The sequence below is a fragment of the Amblyomma maculatum genome, chromosome 4, assembly GCF_055883805.1.
Source record: "Amblyomma maculatum isolate TAMU_Amacu chromosome 4, ASM5588380v1, whole genome shotgun sequence".
In the NCBI taxonomy this organism is placed as follows: Eukaryota; Metazoa; Arthropoda; class Arachnida; order Ixodida; family Ixodidae; genus Amblyomma; species Amblyomma maculatum.
The window spans coordinates 84,030,667-84,046,282 of record NC_139347.1 but is presented as its reverse complement, the minus strand read 5'-3'; the positions used below and the strand labels follow the sequence as shown (position 1 = coordinate 84,046,282).

The window sequence follows — 15,616 nt, the reverse complement described above, 5'->3', positions numbered from 1 at the left end:
ATATGTTGTTTTAGCACTTTGTCTGCTCACAAATGCTGAAATGCACATCTGAGCGAGTATTTCTACCATACCGACGCCTGTACTGCTTAACAGTGCTTTCACGCGGTATCATCGCTCTAAGCAGGATACACCCTGTACAGTCTGGGTGGAAAGTGCCGCTTAACACTGTCCAACTCAACCAAGAAGGTTGTGGCTTGGATATACCGAGCTCTGACGAAAAACGAAACCTTCGGAACGGAGCGGATCTGAACCTAGGAATTTCAAAGCTAGCAAGGAACGTCGTACCTGTCGCCGAAGCCTATCGGCCACCTGCAGAGTGCAACACTCCCTCACACTGTGCACTCTGCGTCGTCATCTCCATCAACCTCCATTTGTGCGCAAAAAAAAATTTGCACATCGTACTCGATTTAACTATACTAAATCACTGCCATATTGGTTGTACCGATAAGTTAACGCTATAGCAACTGAGTCACAAAGGCTAGTAAACTAAACGATATAAACCAGCGTTGTTGAGTACATATTACCGGCAAGGAGTCACTGCAAATACATAGTATAATATGGGAGGCAGGCTACACCACGACTCATTTGCTCTTCAGTAAAAGGATCCAATAGATCTGCTTCGGAAAGACCAAATTAAAATCTCAAGTGGACGCATGGGCACTCAAAACAGCCGCGCTTATTTCTAGCAGGTTACACGTCTTTTCCCTTGCACATCTTGTTTTCTTTAGAAAATGTGTTTCACTCAAGAAAAATATATTGATTTGCCACAGAGAAAGCGCGTAAAACTTTCACTATAGACCTCTGTTTAAAGCCTCTTTTCAATTATAACTTTTTTTTTTTAACGAGCTTCGTTACTTCACGGTTGATGCTATTAGGCGGCACCTTCTAAAGCCGTCTTTCAAAGAAGACTGCTCTGAAAGAGAGCCAGAGTTCTCAATTCAGCGGACACGCGTTTATAGAATTTTGTTTCACCACATGTGCTGTATCGCATGCCTTTGGAAACTCAATTGAGGGCCATGTGGAGTTAAAAGCCACTCCACTTTCATTCACTATTTTTCTTCCTCTTTCTATCTCTTTCAATGCACAAGCCCTTTACACGGACGTGTGCTTGTTTGCACTCGAAAACTAAATTAGACCGTATTGTTGTTCACTGCGGTTTCACGGCGATCGAAAGAGCTGCTTTCATTTGAAAGGAGAGACGACGCGAAGCAAAGAAAAAAAAGGGAACGAAAACGAAAGGTCGAAGAGCGATGCGCATGCTTTCCTCGAATAAACAAAAGAAAAGTGCGTGCCAATATAGCGGTTCACCGATGTTATTACATCATAAGAGAGCGTATGAAATCTCACGTTCTGCGTTATTGCTTCACGGCCCTTCGCGAAAACAATTGCAGCGAATAACTTTTGTGTCGCCGTGCGTAAAAAAAAAATGCGTTTACTTCCGCTCGGCGGAACACAATATGTCCCACGTCTGGGCCCGCCGGCAAGGCGTAGCAAATATGTCCAGCCGAATAATGGCCACGCGATTTCGCTGGTTCAGCAGTGCAATTCACGCAAGTTTGCCAGCGGGAGATTGTTTTGAAAGAGCCAGACTTTCTGCGTTGCGAACGCCAAGCAGCGCTAATTGCTTCACAGGCTAATAGCTCACTGCGGTCATCTAAGGCCTGCACCTTTTGTCAGCCTTAGCAGACCCGCAAAATGAGCCCGTGCTGCCGACCAGCTTTTGCGCTGTTTTCGTAAACGAGGGCCCGATCTGTTGGTGTAAAGCGGCGACAGCGTGCACGCGCGCGTGGGGGCTCTGTTTTGCAAACGGCCGCTCATTGCCCGGTGTCGTGCGGGAAGGAGCTCGGCGCCTTTTGTGTTATGCAACGGCCTTTTTCGGGGAGATGTATGGCGTTGCGTTTCGCGGGCTGCTCGGAGAGCTCGCTCTCCCTTCACAAGGCATGCCTGGCATAATTCAACGAGATGGCGCAGAATGACAGGGTCGTCATAGATGCCGGGGTAGACAAACTTCTACGGGCCACTGTATTGTTTTGATTCGCGTCCACTCTTATAGCTTCATTCTTGGAAGGCGCTACAGCAATATTCACCAGAGCTTCAATTTCAACAAGCCCTCCAAACATAACAAAAATTATCACCCTACCTCCACTTTTTTTTCCTTCAGGAAGCATATTTGTCTTCTAAACAGCAGTGCACACGGAAGCTGCATATACTGAATTCAGAATATTCTAAACAGAAATAAAGGCAGAGGCTCTATATTTTGAATTCAAAATATTGGGGAGAGCGGGAAAGGGCTCGTCTCCACAACACCTGCAATGAATACCACAGCAAATTATCTATGCAAACTGCCACTTTCTATCTCCTCATCTTGGTTCTCACTTGAGCATATAGTCTTTAAACGCTCCGTACCATTCGTTCTGTACCGTAGCATTCTAAAAAAATTTCCTATTTTCACAGTTGTAGTGATACTGCCAAAAGCTAACCTAATTTGCGAATAATCTCATTTATGAGGGAAACGGAGTTTTTTTTTTTAATTCTATAGCTTCATCACTTCACATGCCCATACGTTTTTTGGGGACAAACGTCGGTGCCTGATATATACCTCTGACGACTATTAATATTGCACTGAAGATAACGAACTGGAGTCTCAGCTACGTTTTACCAGTACACACTTCCCCACTAGTTTTTGAAGCGAAATCTTCACAACGCCACGTAAAGTCAAGATCGCCATGCTAGGCGCAGGTCGCAACTGGGGATGTACCCCATCGTCTTCTTCCCTTCTTCTGTCTTTTTCTTCTTGGAATCTTCCGAATCTGCTTGCTTCAGAGACTGCAAGAATAAACCGAGGACGACAGCCTTCTACCGGGCACCATGATTGGGTTTAGGAGAGGACTATCCACACAAGATGTCATGCAATACTCGCATGACATCATTAATCCAATGATTTATTTATTGATTGACTGAATCCTCAAGGGTCTCATTTAGGGGTATTGCATGAGGTTTGGACTTGAAGTACGGCAGTTACAACAAAAAATGACTTTCGATGGCAGTCTTGAAATGATGAATGTCGATTAGTGAGGCGATAGGGCCGACAAGGTCGTTCCAATCCAGGGCAGTGCGTAGAAAAAATGATTTTTGGAATGTTTTCGTATAGGCGCGCTGGAGGCAGGCGGCATTGGAGTGGAGATGGCGAGGTGACCGTTGGGTTCGACGGATGAACCCATTGTCAAGTGGCAAGCTGCAATAAAGCTTATGATAAAAAGAAGGCGAGCTAGTTTCCGGTGCAAAGCTAAATTGTAAAGTTCTAGTTTGAATTTTATTTGGGTTACACTGGTGCGATCACAGTAATCTGAAAGAATGAAGAGTGAAGCTCGATTTTGAATAGATTCCAGTAAATTGGCCAGATTAGTTTGGTGAGGATCTAATATAGAATTAGCTTACTCTAGTTTAGGTCTAAGAAGCGATGTGTAAGCAGTTAGTCTAACAGAAGGGGGAGCTACTGCAATATTCCAGCGTAAGTAGCCAAGAACGCGGTTGGCAGAGTGTTACATGAGTAATATGACTGGACCAGAATAGGTCACTGAAGATATGAATGTCGAGATATTTGATAGCATCGGTTTGAGGTATACAGGAGAACGGTAAAGGTAATAGGTAGGAGGTAAGTAGTTATGTCGAAGGTGTAAAGAGACATGAAACGTTTTATTAACGTTTAATGCTCCTGAGCCAGTTGTCTCATCATTCTTGCACTTTAAGTAGATATCATTCTGTAGGATAGTAATGTTAGATTGGTTAATTATGGGGCGGTATATTACACAGTCGTCGGCACACAGCCGTACATTAGATGTTATGTAAATTTGTATGTCATTAATATAAATTAGAAAAAGTAAGGGGTCAAAACACTGCCTTGGGGAACACCTGACCGGACATAGGAAAGGGTAGACGAATGGAAGTTGGCGACAACAAACTGGAGATTATTTGTTAGAAAACTGTTGGACCAATTCAGTACACAGGGGTCTAGGTTGAGGTTATACAGTTTAAGCAGCAAGTGGCGATGTGGGACTTTATCTAAAGTTTTATCGGTAGCATTACAACAAATCCAAACCATTTTAGCGGGGTAGGAATACTGACCGGTGTGCAGTGCGATGATCGGTTACCTGCGATAAGAACACTGCCACCAAATGCATTTCCAGGTCTATATGAGGGAATGGAGGCAAAATCTCGAGGACGATTATTGATGCCTTCAGCCATGTCTCTGTAAGAAGCAGCAAATCACTAGAAGGCGTAAATATCAGGCTGCAAATTTTATCACGTTTTGGTATCATACTGCGGATATTAGTGTAAAAGAAATGTACCGGGGAATGACTTGCATTGGGGACTTTGCGTTGTACTTTCACTTCAGGCTACGATTTTTTAGCCACCTTTAGTGCGACATGATTTTTGCTTTTCGTGATCAGTTTGTCCTGTCGTAATTTGATTTTAAAATCGTGTTCTTTTGCAAAACTAATACACCTTTTTTCCTGCAAGACGTGTTTCAAGCGAGAAGTCTTAACTGAAAGTGTAATTCGTTCCCTTAAACTTTTTGGCATAAAAAAAGTACGTGGTTTTTGTCCTTGTGGTGATCAAACTTGACGATGATGGATCTGTGTTTGCCATTTGAGTAAGTACCCAATCTGTGAGCACTTTCAATATTACGTGACTGCAAGTCAACGTCAAGCAGCCTATGACAGTGGTCAATGATTAGCTTCTTGCTTTCTGACCATGATTCATTCGGGCTATCCGTCAAACCGTTAAACACGTAATTGTTGCGGCGGCACCTATTTTCAGCATCTACAACGGGGACAGACAGACCAGATAGCTTAGTCATGCACTCATTTTTTGTCGACTGCATATCGCTCAACTGGGACTTCAAGGACGATAGAGACATGAACTCTGTTTCAATTTTCCCTAGTCTGGTTCTCAGGTCTTCGAATGTTTTGCCATGGTCAGATAGTTCTGCATAAATTGTTTTAAGCTCGCCAAGTATCTCTGACTGTCCGCACCGCAGATCCACTTTGACCCTCTGAAAATCTCTTCCGGGTAAACTCGCTTTATATCTTGATCAGCTATGACGCTCGTCACCTGATAACGTTGAGGCAATCGAATCTCCAGATACGGGGATGGGTGTTGGTCGGGTGGGGTAAATCGTGACGAGAAGCTGCCCAGCAGTGCGCCTAATCCCCCAAGCAATGGCTCGAAAGGGTACGTTCCAGGAGGCCAAGTACACAGGTTAAGTGACGGGATTCCTCTCGGGCCGGCATCGGCCGGGTCAGGCGGAAGACTAGCCAGGCCGAGAAACGCGCAGACTTCATCAGAAAGACGAAAGGCGAGTTAGCTGAAGCCATCGATGCACTGCTGAACCAATACTAAGGCTATTCTCAGAACTGACGTTAAAAAGGCCTTTTTACAACATATCACACAACAAAATACTACAGCGCCTGTCAGAACCCAACCCGGGAAAGAAGGCCTTTAAATACATCAAAGGCTTTCTGTAAAACCTCGCAGTTCAGATTCAAGCGGGTCCACTACAATCAAATCCGTTGATATTCAGGAACAAGGGTACACCACAGTAAGCGTTCTTATCGCCCTTTCTGTTCAACCTTGCACTCTTCAAGCTACGAAATAAACTGAGCACCATCAGCAACGTACACAATGGCCTGTAGACTGATGATATCACTATGTGGGTCAATCAAGGCTCAAATGGACAGATGGAAGAAACGTAACAGAAGGCTGCCACGGCAGTTGAAGAAGACGCAATGAAAGCCGGGCTCGATTGCTCACCGAGCGAGTCAGAACTATTGGTAATTGGAAGATGAAGCCAGAAGACATAATACTGATTAAGATAGAACTTTAAGGTAACGAAGTCACAGAAGTCAAGAAAATAAATATTCTTTTACTAAGAATACCCAATGGACCGGGCAACGCAACCACGTTAGAAGCAGTCAAAGGATCCGTCCATCAAACTGTAAGAATGATAGGCGCATCGCTAATCGAGAGAGGGGAATGAAAGAGCACGACCTCTACCAACGCATTAACGCGTCCATACTAAGTACAATGACGTACGCATTCCTCTAACTAAACCTTCTTAGGACCGAGGTCGCGGGAAGGTCGGTGCTATGAACAGGACGGCTTATAAAATTCCTTTAGGCCTCCCTCATTACATAGCCAACGAGAAAGCTGTTGGAATACACAACAGATCTGAAGAAATGAAAGAAGCACAAAAGGCAATGCAAATTCACAGACTACGCACCACACCTACGGGAAGAGCCATCCTACATAGATTGGGTATCGAAGGGGGAACCGATGAAGGACTCTCCTGGACAGTACCAGAGAACATACGAAAACGGGTCAGGATCAAGCCACTTCCAGAAAACATGAATCCACGAATACAACAAGGCCGGCGTGAAGCTAGAGTGAGGAGTTAGCATCAAAGTTTACAAAAACTTAAAGAGGTCGTATATGTAGACGCTGCCTGCAATCAACAAGACCAGCATACTTTCATCATTTCTGAGGTCACGCAACTCAAGGTAGAAAGATCGGCAAGACTGATGATGTCGGAAACCATCGCAACCTCGCACTCCCTTGCCGCGGAGGCCGCCATCCCATCGGCTATATTCTACACCAGAGCCACCACCATTGTGAGCGACTCTAAGCATGCGGTATATAATATTATCAAACGAATAATTTCCATTATTACTCAGGAGATACTACTCAACCTCCACGAAAAAATATTCAGATTGTTGGATTGGAAAACATTTCTTTCGTCAAAATGCAAATGCAGACGGTCAGCTCTAGATGGCCTCTAGTCCATAGTGGACGGCGACCTTAACGGCCCACTCGGTGGCCAAGGCTTGAATGCCCGGGTCCGAGCTGACCAGAACGGCCTCCCATCGCTCAAGAGAGAAATTTGTACTAGATCTTCCGGTGGAGGTTCGTCTTTACATTGCCATAGTATGTGACCATACATGGCTGTTTCGCCACAGAACCTGCACGCGGGGCTAAAGTCATCCGGGTACATTTTTGCTAATAGATAGGGGTTAAGAAAGAATCGGAGATGGTTGTATACGCGTCTGTGCTAGCTATGGCTAGTGCCACAGCTGCCTCTTCCACGGTTTCCGAAGATTTTGTCACCACCGACCCTGATGCCCGCAGCCGCCCGCGCACGTCCACCACGGCCAGTGCGAACGCTCCGCTTGATGTGTATTCTGCCGCGTCAACATACACTGCTCCTTCGCTCATTACGTATTTTTCGTGTAGAGCTATTGTCCTAGCTTTCCTTCTTCCTTCATGGTGGGAAGGGTGCATATTCTTTGGTAGTGGTTTGATCGTCAGTCGCTTCCTAAGGAGTTTGGGTAGCTGTGTTTTCGTACCCTCGGGAGGAAGTTCCACGCCTATACCTAGGCGCTCTAGTATGGTTCTGCTTGCTTTGGTGTGCTTAAGCCGTCCTTTTTGAATTGTGAGGTGAGCCTCCTTGAGCTCCTCTAGTGTGTTATGTATTCCCAGTCCCATGATTTTTTTCTGTCGATGTGTGGTTCGGCAGCACCAAGGCTGCTTTGTATGCTTGCCAAATTATTGCCTTGGCTTATGCCTTTCTCCACAGCATCTAAGCTTTAGGTATGGCAGTGCATACGCCTGCCCTGTCCTACCGAGGTATTTTTCTTTGACTCCTCTCCTACAGTTGGCGATTCTTCTGATTAGCCTAATTGACATAATTACTGATATTTTAATTATCACGGACCTATGGCTGAGAAATTAGCGAATGTATCGGAAAGTTTTTCTGCCGCATTAACGTCTGAGAGGTACTCCAGAATGGCTTCGTGTGCCACGTTATCGAAGGCCTTGGTGAGGTCCAGCCCTAGCACTGCTTTTATGCCCGTGCCTTTCCCAGTGTCTATGGCAAACCACATCGGAGGTGTCGATAGAAGAGGAGCACCAAATCTCTGACTCGCGGCTACTCCATATGTGGGAAGCCCACCTCAGCCTGCAAATAAGACTGAGAAAGCACAAACACATAAGACCGCTAAGAATGCATATAGCGAAACTAGAAAGACAGATAGAAGCCTACACACTGGAGCTTCAAGAAAAGCAGTGGGGTCAGATATGCGACCGCATGAATGGACAACTAGGATGTAAAAAGACGTGGCAAATGCTCATACACCTACTAGACCCGACACAGAGAAACTCGACATAGACAAATCCCCTCGCTAGACTGATTCATAAATACGAGGGCACCACGGAAGAGCTCTTGATAGAACTACAGGATCGATATCTCAGCAAGGCATCTTGGGCTCAACTTCCAGACTACCGAGGACTCCCAAATCCAGAGCTAGATTCAGAAATAACGGAGGCCGAGGTTCGCTTCGCCATGGAACAGCTCCGTACCACGTCCGCGGCAGACCCAGACGCAAAATCAGTAGAGGTAATCACGGGGCTCATGAATAAGTACTGGAACGAGGGCGAAATCCCCCAAGCCTGTAGGCGCGCAATGATTACTTTTTTTCCCGAACCAGGCAAGAAACTAGACATAACCAATATGCGCCCAATCTCGCTCACCTCCTACGTAGGCAAGCTCATAGAGCATGTGATCCTATACAGATTGCAGGAGTACGCAGAGGACAACGAGATCTTGCCGACAACTATGCTAGGTTTCAGAGGTAATTTGTCCACGCAGGATGCCATGCTTCAGCTCGAACAATTCAGAGAAATCTACTTATATTTGGCGCCAGTGCACGCAAGGAACTCAAGCAACGAGGTAGCCCACTCATACGGTCGTGTAGAAGCCGGCCTAGTTCTGGACGTCGCCTTGAACCTGGAGCCCTTTGGAGAGCCGCTCACTTCATACCACGATTACACCACACACTACGGACTCGGGAGAAGAACATGTCCACCACTATACAGCTCAGTCTCCGGAGAGCAACAGATGGCGTGGAAATAACATCAAGCTGATACATTCCCTAACCCATACTTTTTTCCAAATTTCTAAAATTCAGAAATTAGCCCGACCTGTAATTTCTGCGGTAAAATCACATCATTAAACAATATAATATGGTATTGTTGGGCGCATCTACTTTCCAGGGAACTCATACCTGATCCCTTACTTGTCTCGTGGGTTAAAGTGAAGGCCATCGACGACCCGGACATTCGATTCCTAGCCCTGACATGGGCATGTGTCGCCCGGGACCTTCATTGTCTCGGAGGCACGTGCTGACCCTTTTCCCAACCCCTACCTTTTCTTTCAATAACAAAGAGGTACTTCCTCCCTTCCCGTCTTCTTCTTCCTTTCTTCTGTCTTCTACTTCTTCTTCTTCTCGTCTTCCAAATCTTCTTGCTTCCTGACTTCCTTCTACCCTTCTGTCTTCTTCTTGGTGTCTTCCGAATCATGCTCCATTTGACCAGCTTCTTCTTCTGTAAATAAAGAGCTTTACTACGTGTAACCATTAGTAATGAAGCTTTCACTTACACACTAGGTTTGATCAAGCTAAACCATCAACAATTCTTTCTTCTGACAGCTTTTAAGTTCATTTGACAAAGTTAGATATCGTTTTTGCAATTTTGTTTATATGTCTGCCTTCCATTTTCTTCGCAAATGCCACAGCGGTGTCGGTGTGCGTGTCCGACTGGACGCTGGTGGCCGTGTCGGTGGAGCGCTACTACGCCATCTGCGAGCCCTTGCGCTCGCGCGCCTGGCAGACTCCTCGACACGCCCAGCGCACCGTGGCGGCCGTGTGGGTCGTCTCCCTCCTTCTCATGCTGCCCATCGCTCTGCTGAGCCAGCTGAGACCCATCAGGGACTCCGGTAGGTACCTTTCACCAAGACTATAACTCGTGTCCCAAAACTGAGCGAGTTACTACTACAACTACTGTGTTGCAGCATAGAGTTCTGCCGCTTTTGTACAATACATCAGCTTTTCATTGCTAAAGTACCGCTTCATTCATGTTAACCTGAATCTACCAAGTATGCACCTACTTTGAATGAATACGCACGACTTTCGATTCGGGTCAGCAAAGCACGCTAATTTTGGACATGTGAGTCCTAGGAAGATCCTGTGCCGACGGAAGATTCTTCAAGAAACTGAAAATAGCACGAGGTGCCGAAAACTGCACAGGCAATCATACTGTTTCATGCGTCAAGTGTTTACAGCGATGGTTATTGGTTTGTGTCTACTTTGAAGGCCTTCCAAATGTCTCAGCGCTATAATCACCATGTTTGAAATAACAATCTGTGCGTCCGTCTGAAACCTTGGTTGGCAGATGGCGAAGCGGAGAGAAATATTCCTGTCATGAAAGGGGGAGTAGAGACAAAAACAGGGGTGTGAGGGAGTGAAGAGCGGGTTGTCATGCGGTGGTTCTTTTATTTGGATCGGGAGGGTGCCTCACAGCGTGTCACACGGTGATCGCCATTAATAATAATGCCTTTCGCTCGCCCAGTCTGAACTCTTCAGCTGTAGTAGCTGCTCCCCCTGGAGGGGTGTTTATTTATAACGCATACTCCATCGCATCGATACCACTGCTCGTCGACTGGTAATTTTGACGAACGTCAGGTAGCGGCGCAGTCAAGCCAATATGGCGACCATACCAAGGACTCCACAGGCTCAATGGCATGTCTTATTTATTACTCGACTGAATTGTTTTGTTAGTATTGTAGGTGAGCGCCGTTTTACCTAAACGCGTTGCGTTAAAACAAAGGAGCGATGCGTGCGAGCGAAACCGCACACGATCGCCCTCCCCCTCCCCCTTCAGTGTATTTAAAGGGTTGTCCAGGTCGCCAGATGTCAGTACTCCGTCACTTCCGGAAATTGATGAAAATGTGAGCACGTTTCGGGTTTATTGTTGCATTGTTATAAGCAAGCAATGATTTGCGAAGTCATTGCACCAACCTAAATGGCCTAAGCACTGTTCACGGTGGTCTTGCCTTTCGACCGTCGTATTCATGGATTTAAATACATTAAGCTGAGCCCAACTCCAAATGCGTGTAGTCATCATGTCAACCGAACAAGCAATGTGCGTCTCTGTACTTTCGTGAGCACACTTGCTCACTGTACTGGAGCGCTGTACAGCGGAACACATCAAACGGCGCAACTGTGTGGCTAGATGAAATCTCTCGTGGCTTGCATTTATTTTTATGCAGCTTCGCTAAAATTCAAGCACTGTCTGTAAAACCAAATTTCTGCTGTGAAATTCTGAGACACGTCTGCCCACGTCCGTACGATGCGACGTCAACTCGACAGTGCTGGCAGTGACACGTGTTTCTGTTGAGGTTATAATCACATGCTGATAACCCAGTTCTGATTACTGAAATAGGTTACGTGCAATGTAGTGATCGGGTCTAGCGCTTTACTTTTTTCCTTGCCCACTGGTGCCTACATTCTCGAATGCGCTCGACCCATGCCGCTCCGGTCTCTTCATTTTGATGATTTATTTTGCGCACCTTGGAAACAAGAAGTGCTTATAATATGCAAACACCAATTCGAATGAAAAGTACCTTCCGAGAGCACTGCAGAGGCTGCACTGGAAATATACGAAAGCCTGAGCATTGCTGCACACGGTACATCACGTGCCCCTTGTATATGGCTTTTGCTGGCAAGGCCACGGCTTGTGCCGCACAATGGAAATTTCGATTACTTGGCGCGTTTGTTGCAGTGCTCCTGCAAATGTGAGATTGAACGGTACATGAGACTCGTCGCTCATCGTGACACTCCCTATAGAGATGGTGGGAACGCTAGACAAGCAGAACACATCTCGAAGAATCTCGCGCACAGATCTCGCGAACAGATATCGCGCACGCGAGATTTTCACCAAGAGCCCCAAGAAAGGCGTCCGCTTTAAAAGGCGCGCATCAGTGCAGCCGAGCTTTCGTTTTGAAACGACGCTCCCGAGACAACATCCGTAAGTTCTTAAATTTAGAAATTTAGCACCAGCAAGAACCACCGCGAATATGCCGAACGAATTCATCGAAAGAATAGCAATGAGGCCGCAGTCTGACATCGGCGGCGTGAAAATTGACAATGTGATTATGCAAAAATGGTGTACGACCGCAAAGGAGCACACTGATGTTCGCGCGAGGTGAGGATTATTACTAGACTAGTTCGCGGCGCACGGCGCCGCATGGCTTCGATTTCGTGAAAGCTGCCATTACTTTTTCATAGCCTCATATATATTGTCTTTTCCCCGTCAACGGGGCTGAGATCAAAAGATGCCGACCATCACATTCAAAGCCACGGTGGAATAAATGAATAATGCTCCATCGGCGCACCCTCGCTGCAGCGGGGTAGCAGCCACTTGTATGCGCCTCTAGTGGCAGCTCTTTATTTAGGCGGCTAGAATTTGCGGTGATTCTGCTGACGTTCTTAAAAAGAAACGGCACACTGGCTGAAATTTAGCGACCTGTGTCGGCAATAATACACAGCAACATTTTAAATACGCCTGTTTTACTTATTTATACGTCTAATTATAAGCACGTAGGAACTTTTGCACTGCTCCTAACCACCCAAATTACTTAATTTCGTAACACAGAGACTCGCGTCGTCTGGTTGAGCAGTGATGGAGAATGCACAGCAGAAGGCTGCAGTGGTAGGTTGCCTGGTCTGACAAAGAGCCGCTTATAGTAACTTCCAGTCGCCAACAGCAATCCTATAGTAGCATAATCACCCGCTCAGCTGACAGAGGCAAGGGGATGCGCAGGACCGACTCGAGTCTTTTTAACTGCAACTGCAGGTTCGTACCTTGAACAGTCGGCTTGAATATTTTTGCGCATTTGTCTGCGGCAAGAACAGCATAATTATGAGGTCACTGGAAATAAGTGCTTTCTGCGTTGCAGGAGACGCGCCTACGCGCCGTGCAAGTAGGATTTTCTATGGACCGACGTGTTTCAAAATAAAAAGCGTCGTTCAAAATACCTGAATGGGATATATGCGTCAAAATTAAGCGCTTGTGCCAAGCGCCACCGTAGAAAAGGGCAACTCTACTACTAGGGCTGCTCTATGCGGCCCCGCCATGCGTAGAAAACCAACTGAACACGCTTCGCGGCGCTCTCGGATCTCTTCTTTTCACCGAGCGTTAGGTCGTCCGAGTGGGTGGGAGGCCCTGGTTGCTAGCGCCACTACGCTTCATTGAGAAAACATGGTGCTCGCAGCATGGCCTCCGATATCACCCCCGCACGCGGTGATCTCGGAGTCCATGCTCGAAGTGATGCATTAATGAGCGAGGCGTTTATCTGCAATGATGCGCGCGCATCCCATCGTAAGAATCGCAAGCACAGATCGTCATGGAGAACGAAGCTCAGCGCGTGAAGCTATAGGGTCTTGCAGAAACTAGCGTCTCACTGCAGAAGTGTGCTTCATCTCGACGAGCACATCATTGTTGGCGCGCATCGAACAGCGACGTTTCCAAACCGGGCTTTTAGATAACAATCTGAACGGGCGTGCCAGAGCGAATGACTGGGCATGGAAAATATAGGAGGCGAAGTGTATCTGAAGTGGACGTTCTGCTACTCATGTTACATTTTAGCCTAGTTGGGGCTGAAGGGCCTTGAAGGACTTAGGTCAAAATGGGACTTCGACGAAAATATTGAAAATAAACAAATTGTGGTCATGCCAGGACACAAACCACCATCCTTTCAGTTCCCCCGAGCTCTCAAAAATACTACTGCAAGTCGTTTTTTTTTTTCTTTACTGCCTGCTTTAACACAGATAAGTAAAATCAGAAAAGAACAAAGGTATGTGTTGAAAGGAGGTGTCGAACGGTGTTGCTACCTGAGGTCGCAGCTGCCAGATGCGAAAGTAAGCTGGGAACCGAACCCGAGACTCTTGAATCCAGTGTCAGGCATGCAACTATAAGGTAGGCAGGGACGTTAGGACCGCTTGGTTCAAGCGCGGCTTCATATAATGCGGTAGCTTACGACTATGTTCTATGCATGCGTGAAGGAAAGTGCGAGATGAGCACTTGTGTTATAATTAAGGCAAAGATTCATCAAGTAGTGATTAAGCCAGTGTAGCTTCATCCAGTCTAGCTTCAACGATTTCATCGACGCCGCTGTCACTTGTTCTCAGAGTGACGAAGGACATGAAACTTTGCAAAAGAGGCTTTACAAATTATAGAGCCTCTCCAGGACTTCGTTTCTGTTCAAGGTTACGCTCCCACGTATGAGTAGTCAGACACCCTGCTCAGATATGTGAACGAAATACGGCGTGAACAAACACTGACTGATACGGATTTTTTCCAAGGAAGAAATATGCATTCTAAGCGCCTTTTCCTGACAGTAAATGTTCCCCGAATTATAATTTCTTTTCCTTTTTGCATAATCCGGTCATAACAGTTATCGGTCATAACACTGATATTTCTCTGGTACCCCAGCATTGCTGCAAGTGGGTCTGACTTTATATAAAAACATGTCTCTTTCAAATTTTTAAACTCAGGACATCGCAAACCGAAAATATCTGAGAGGTGTGCTCAGACTTTGCATTGCAGAGCATCGTAATCACCGAAAAAATTTTGTTTTTCTTGTTTTCAAACATGCCGGTCAGCGTTAAACACCACTGAGTTTTTAATGTAGCACGGCAATTAAAATTGACGCTCGCCTGGAGTTAAGTATAAAATAAAAATTACTACCAAAAGAAAGCTGCTGTTGTCGAAACCCGCTACGTTTGTGCGATTGTTCAGCACATAATTCACGCACTACAGCATTATACACTTTGTTAATCAGTGGTTATCACAGAAACAACCCTAACTGGTTTCCTGACGCTTGAGCAGGATTCACCTCTCGGTCAGATACTTGGCAGCAGTCCAACGTAATTTGACAAATTTCTCCGCAGCCGGAGCTCCTCTGTTTTTCCTGTAGTCATTGACTGTGGATGCGGAAAGCCGCGATCGACCATCATAACTGCGTTCTCTTCATGTTGTCTTGAAGCTTGACGAGCCTCACCGTGAAGAATGAGGCTCAAATAAGTGCGTCCCGCGCCGTCATCATGTTGTCAGTCTATCGCAACGACTCGCCGTGGGCAATTCTTGAGATATGTTCTTTTTGCTGAAGCCCGGTCCTGTCAGAATCCTGAGCAGGCCACATACTACGCCCAGCTCGTCCGGAACAGTCCAGTCAGAATGCGATTCCCACTTTCTTCTCAAGCTCTCAAACTTTGGTTCGGAGCTGTTGAAAATGGCACCTATACTTGGCAGGCTGGCCTGACTTAGAAAAGCTAGATTGCAGCGAGACCAAATTTCTGGTACGGGCGGAACTTAAACGATGAAGGCGTTAAAATTACCCCGAAAGTTCTGGATGCCCGCGACCAACTATTTTATTCCAGGCGCGTGCTTTTCCTCTACTCCATTTCTAACTAAGGTTTTATCTCTTTTTTTCTTTTGGACGAGTGATGCGCCTTACTCTGCCTACCACTATAAGGACTCCTTTCTTTTTTCCTTTCTTTCTCTTTCTTTCTTTCTTCCTTTGTTCCTCTCTGTCTTTCTTTCTTTATTCCTTTTTTTCTTTCTTCCCGTCTTTCTTTCTGTCTTTCTTACTTTCTTTTTCTCTCTCTCTCGCTTTCTTTCTTTATTTCGCTTTTTCTTTCATTAATTCTTTCTTATATTCTTT

General features: G+C 46.0%; 1 protein-coding gene across 1 annotated transcript in view; it reads left to right on the top strand.

The window, feature by feature from the left end:
• LOC146191546 (cholecystokinin receptor type A-like) overlaps positions 1 to 15,616 on the top strand; it is a 41,537-nt gene that overhangs the window by 7,639 nt on the left and 18,282 nt on the right. The window contains exon 3 of the mRNA XM_084599968.1: positions 9,629 to 9,829. Coding sequence (XP_084456094.1) covers positions 9,629 to 9,829 — 201 coding nt within the window. The remainder of the gene's footprint in view (positions 1 to 9,628; positions 9,830 to 15,616) is intronic.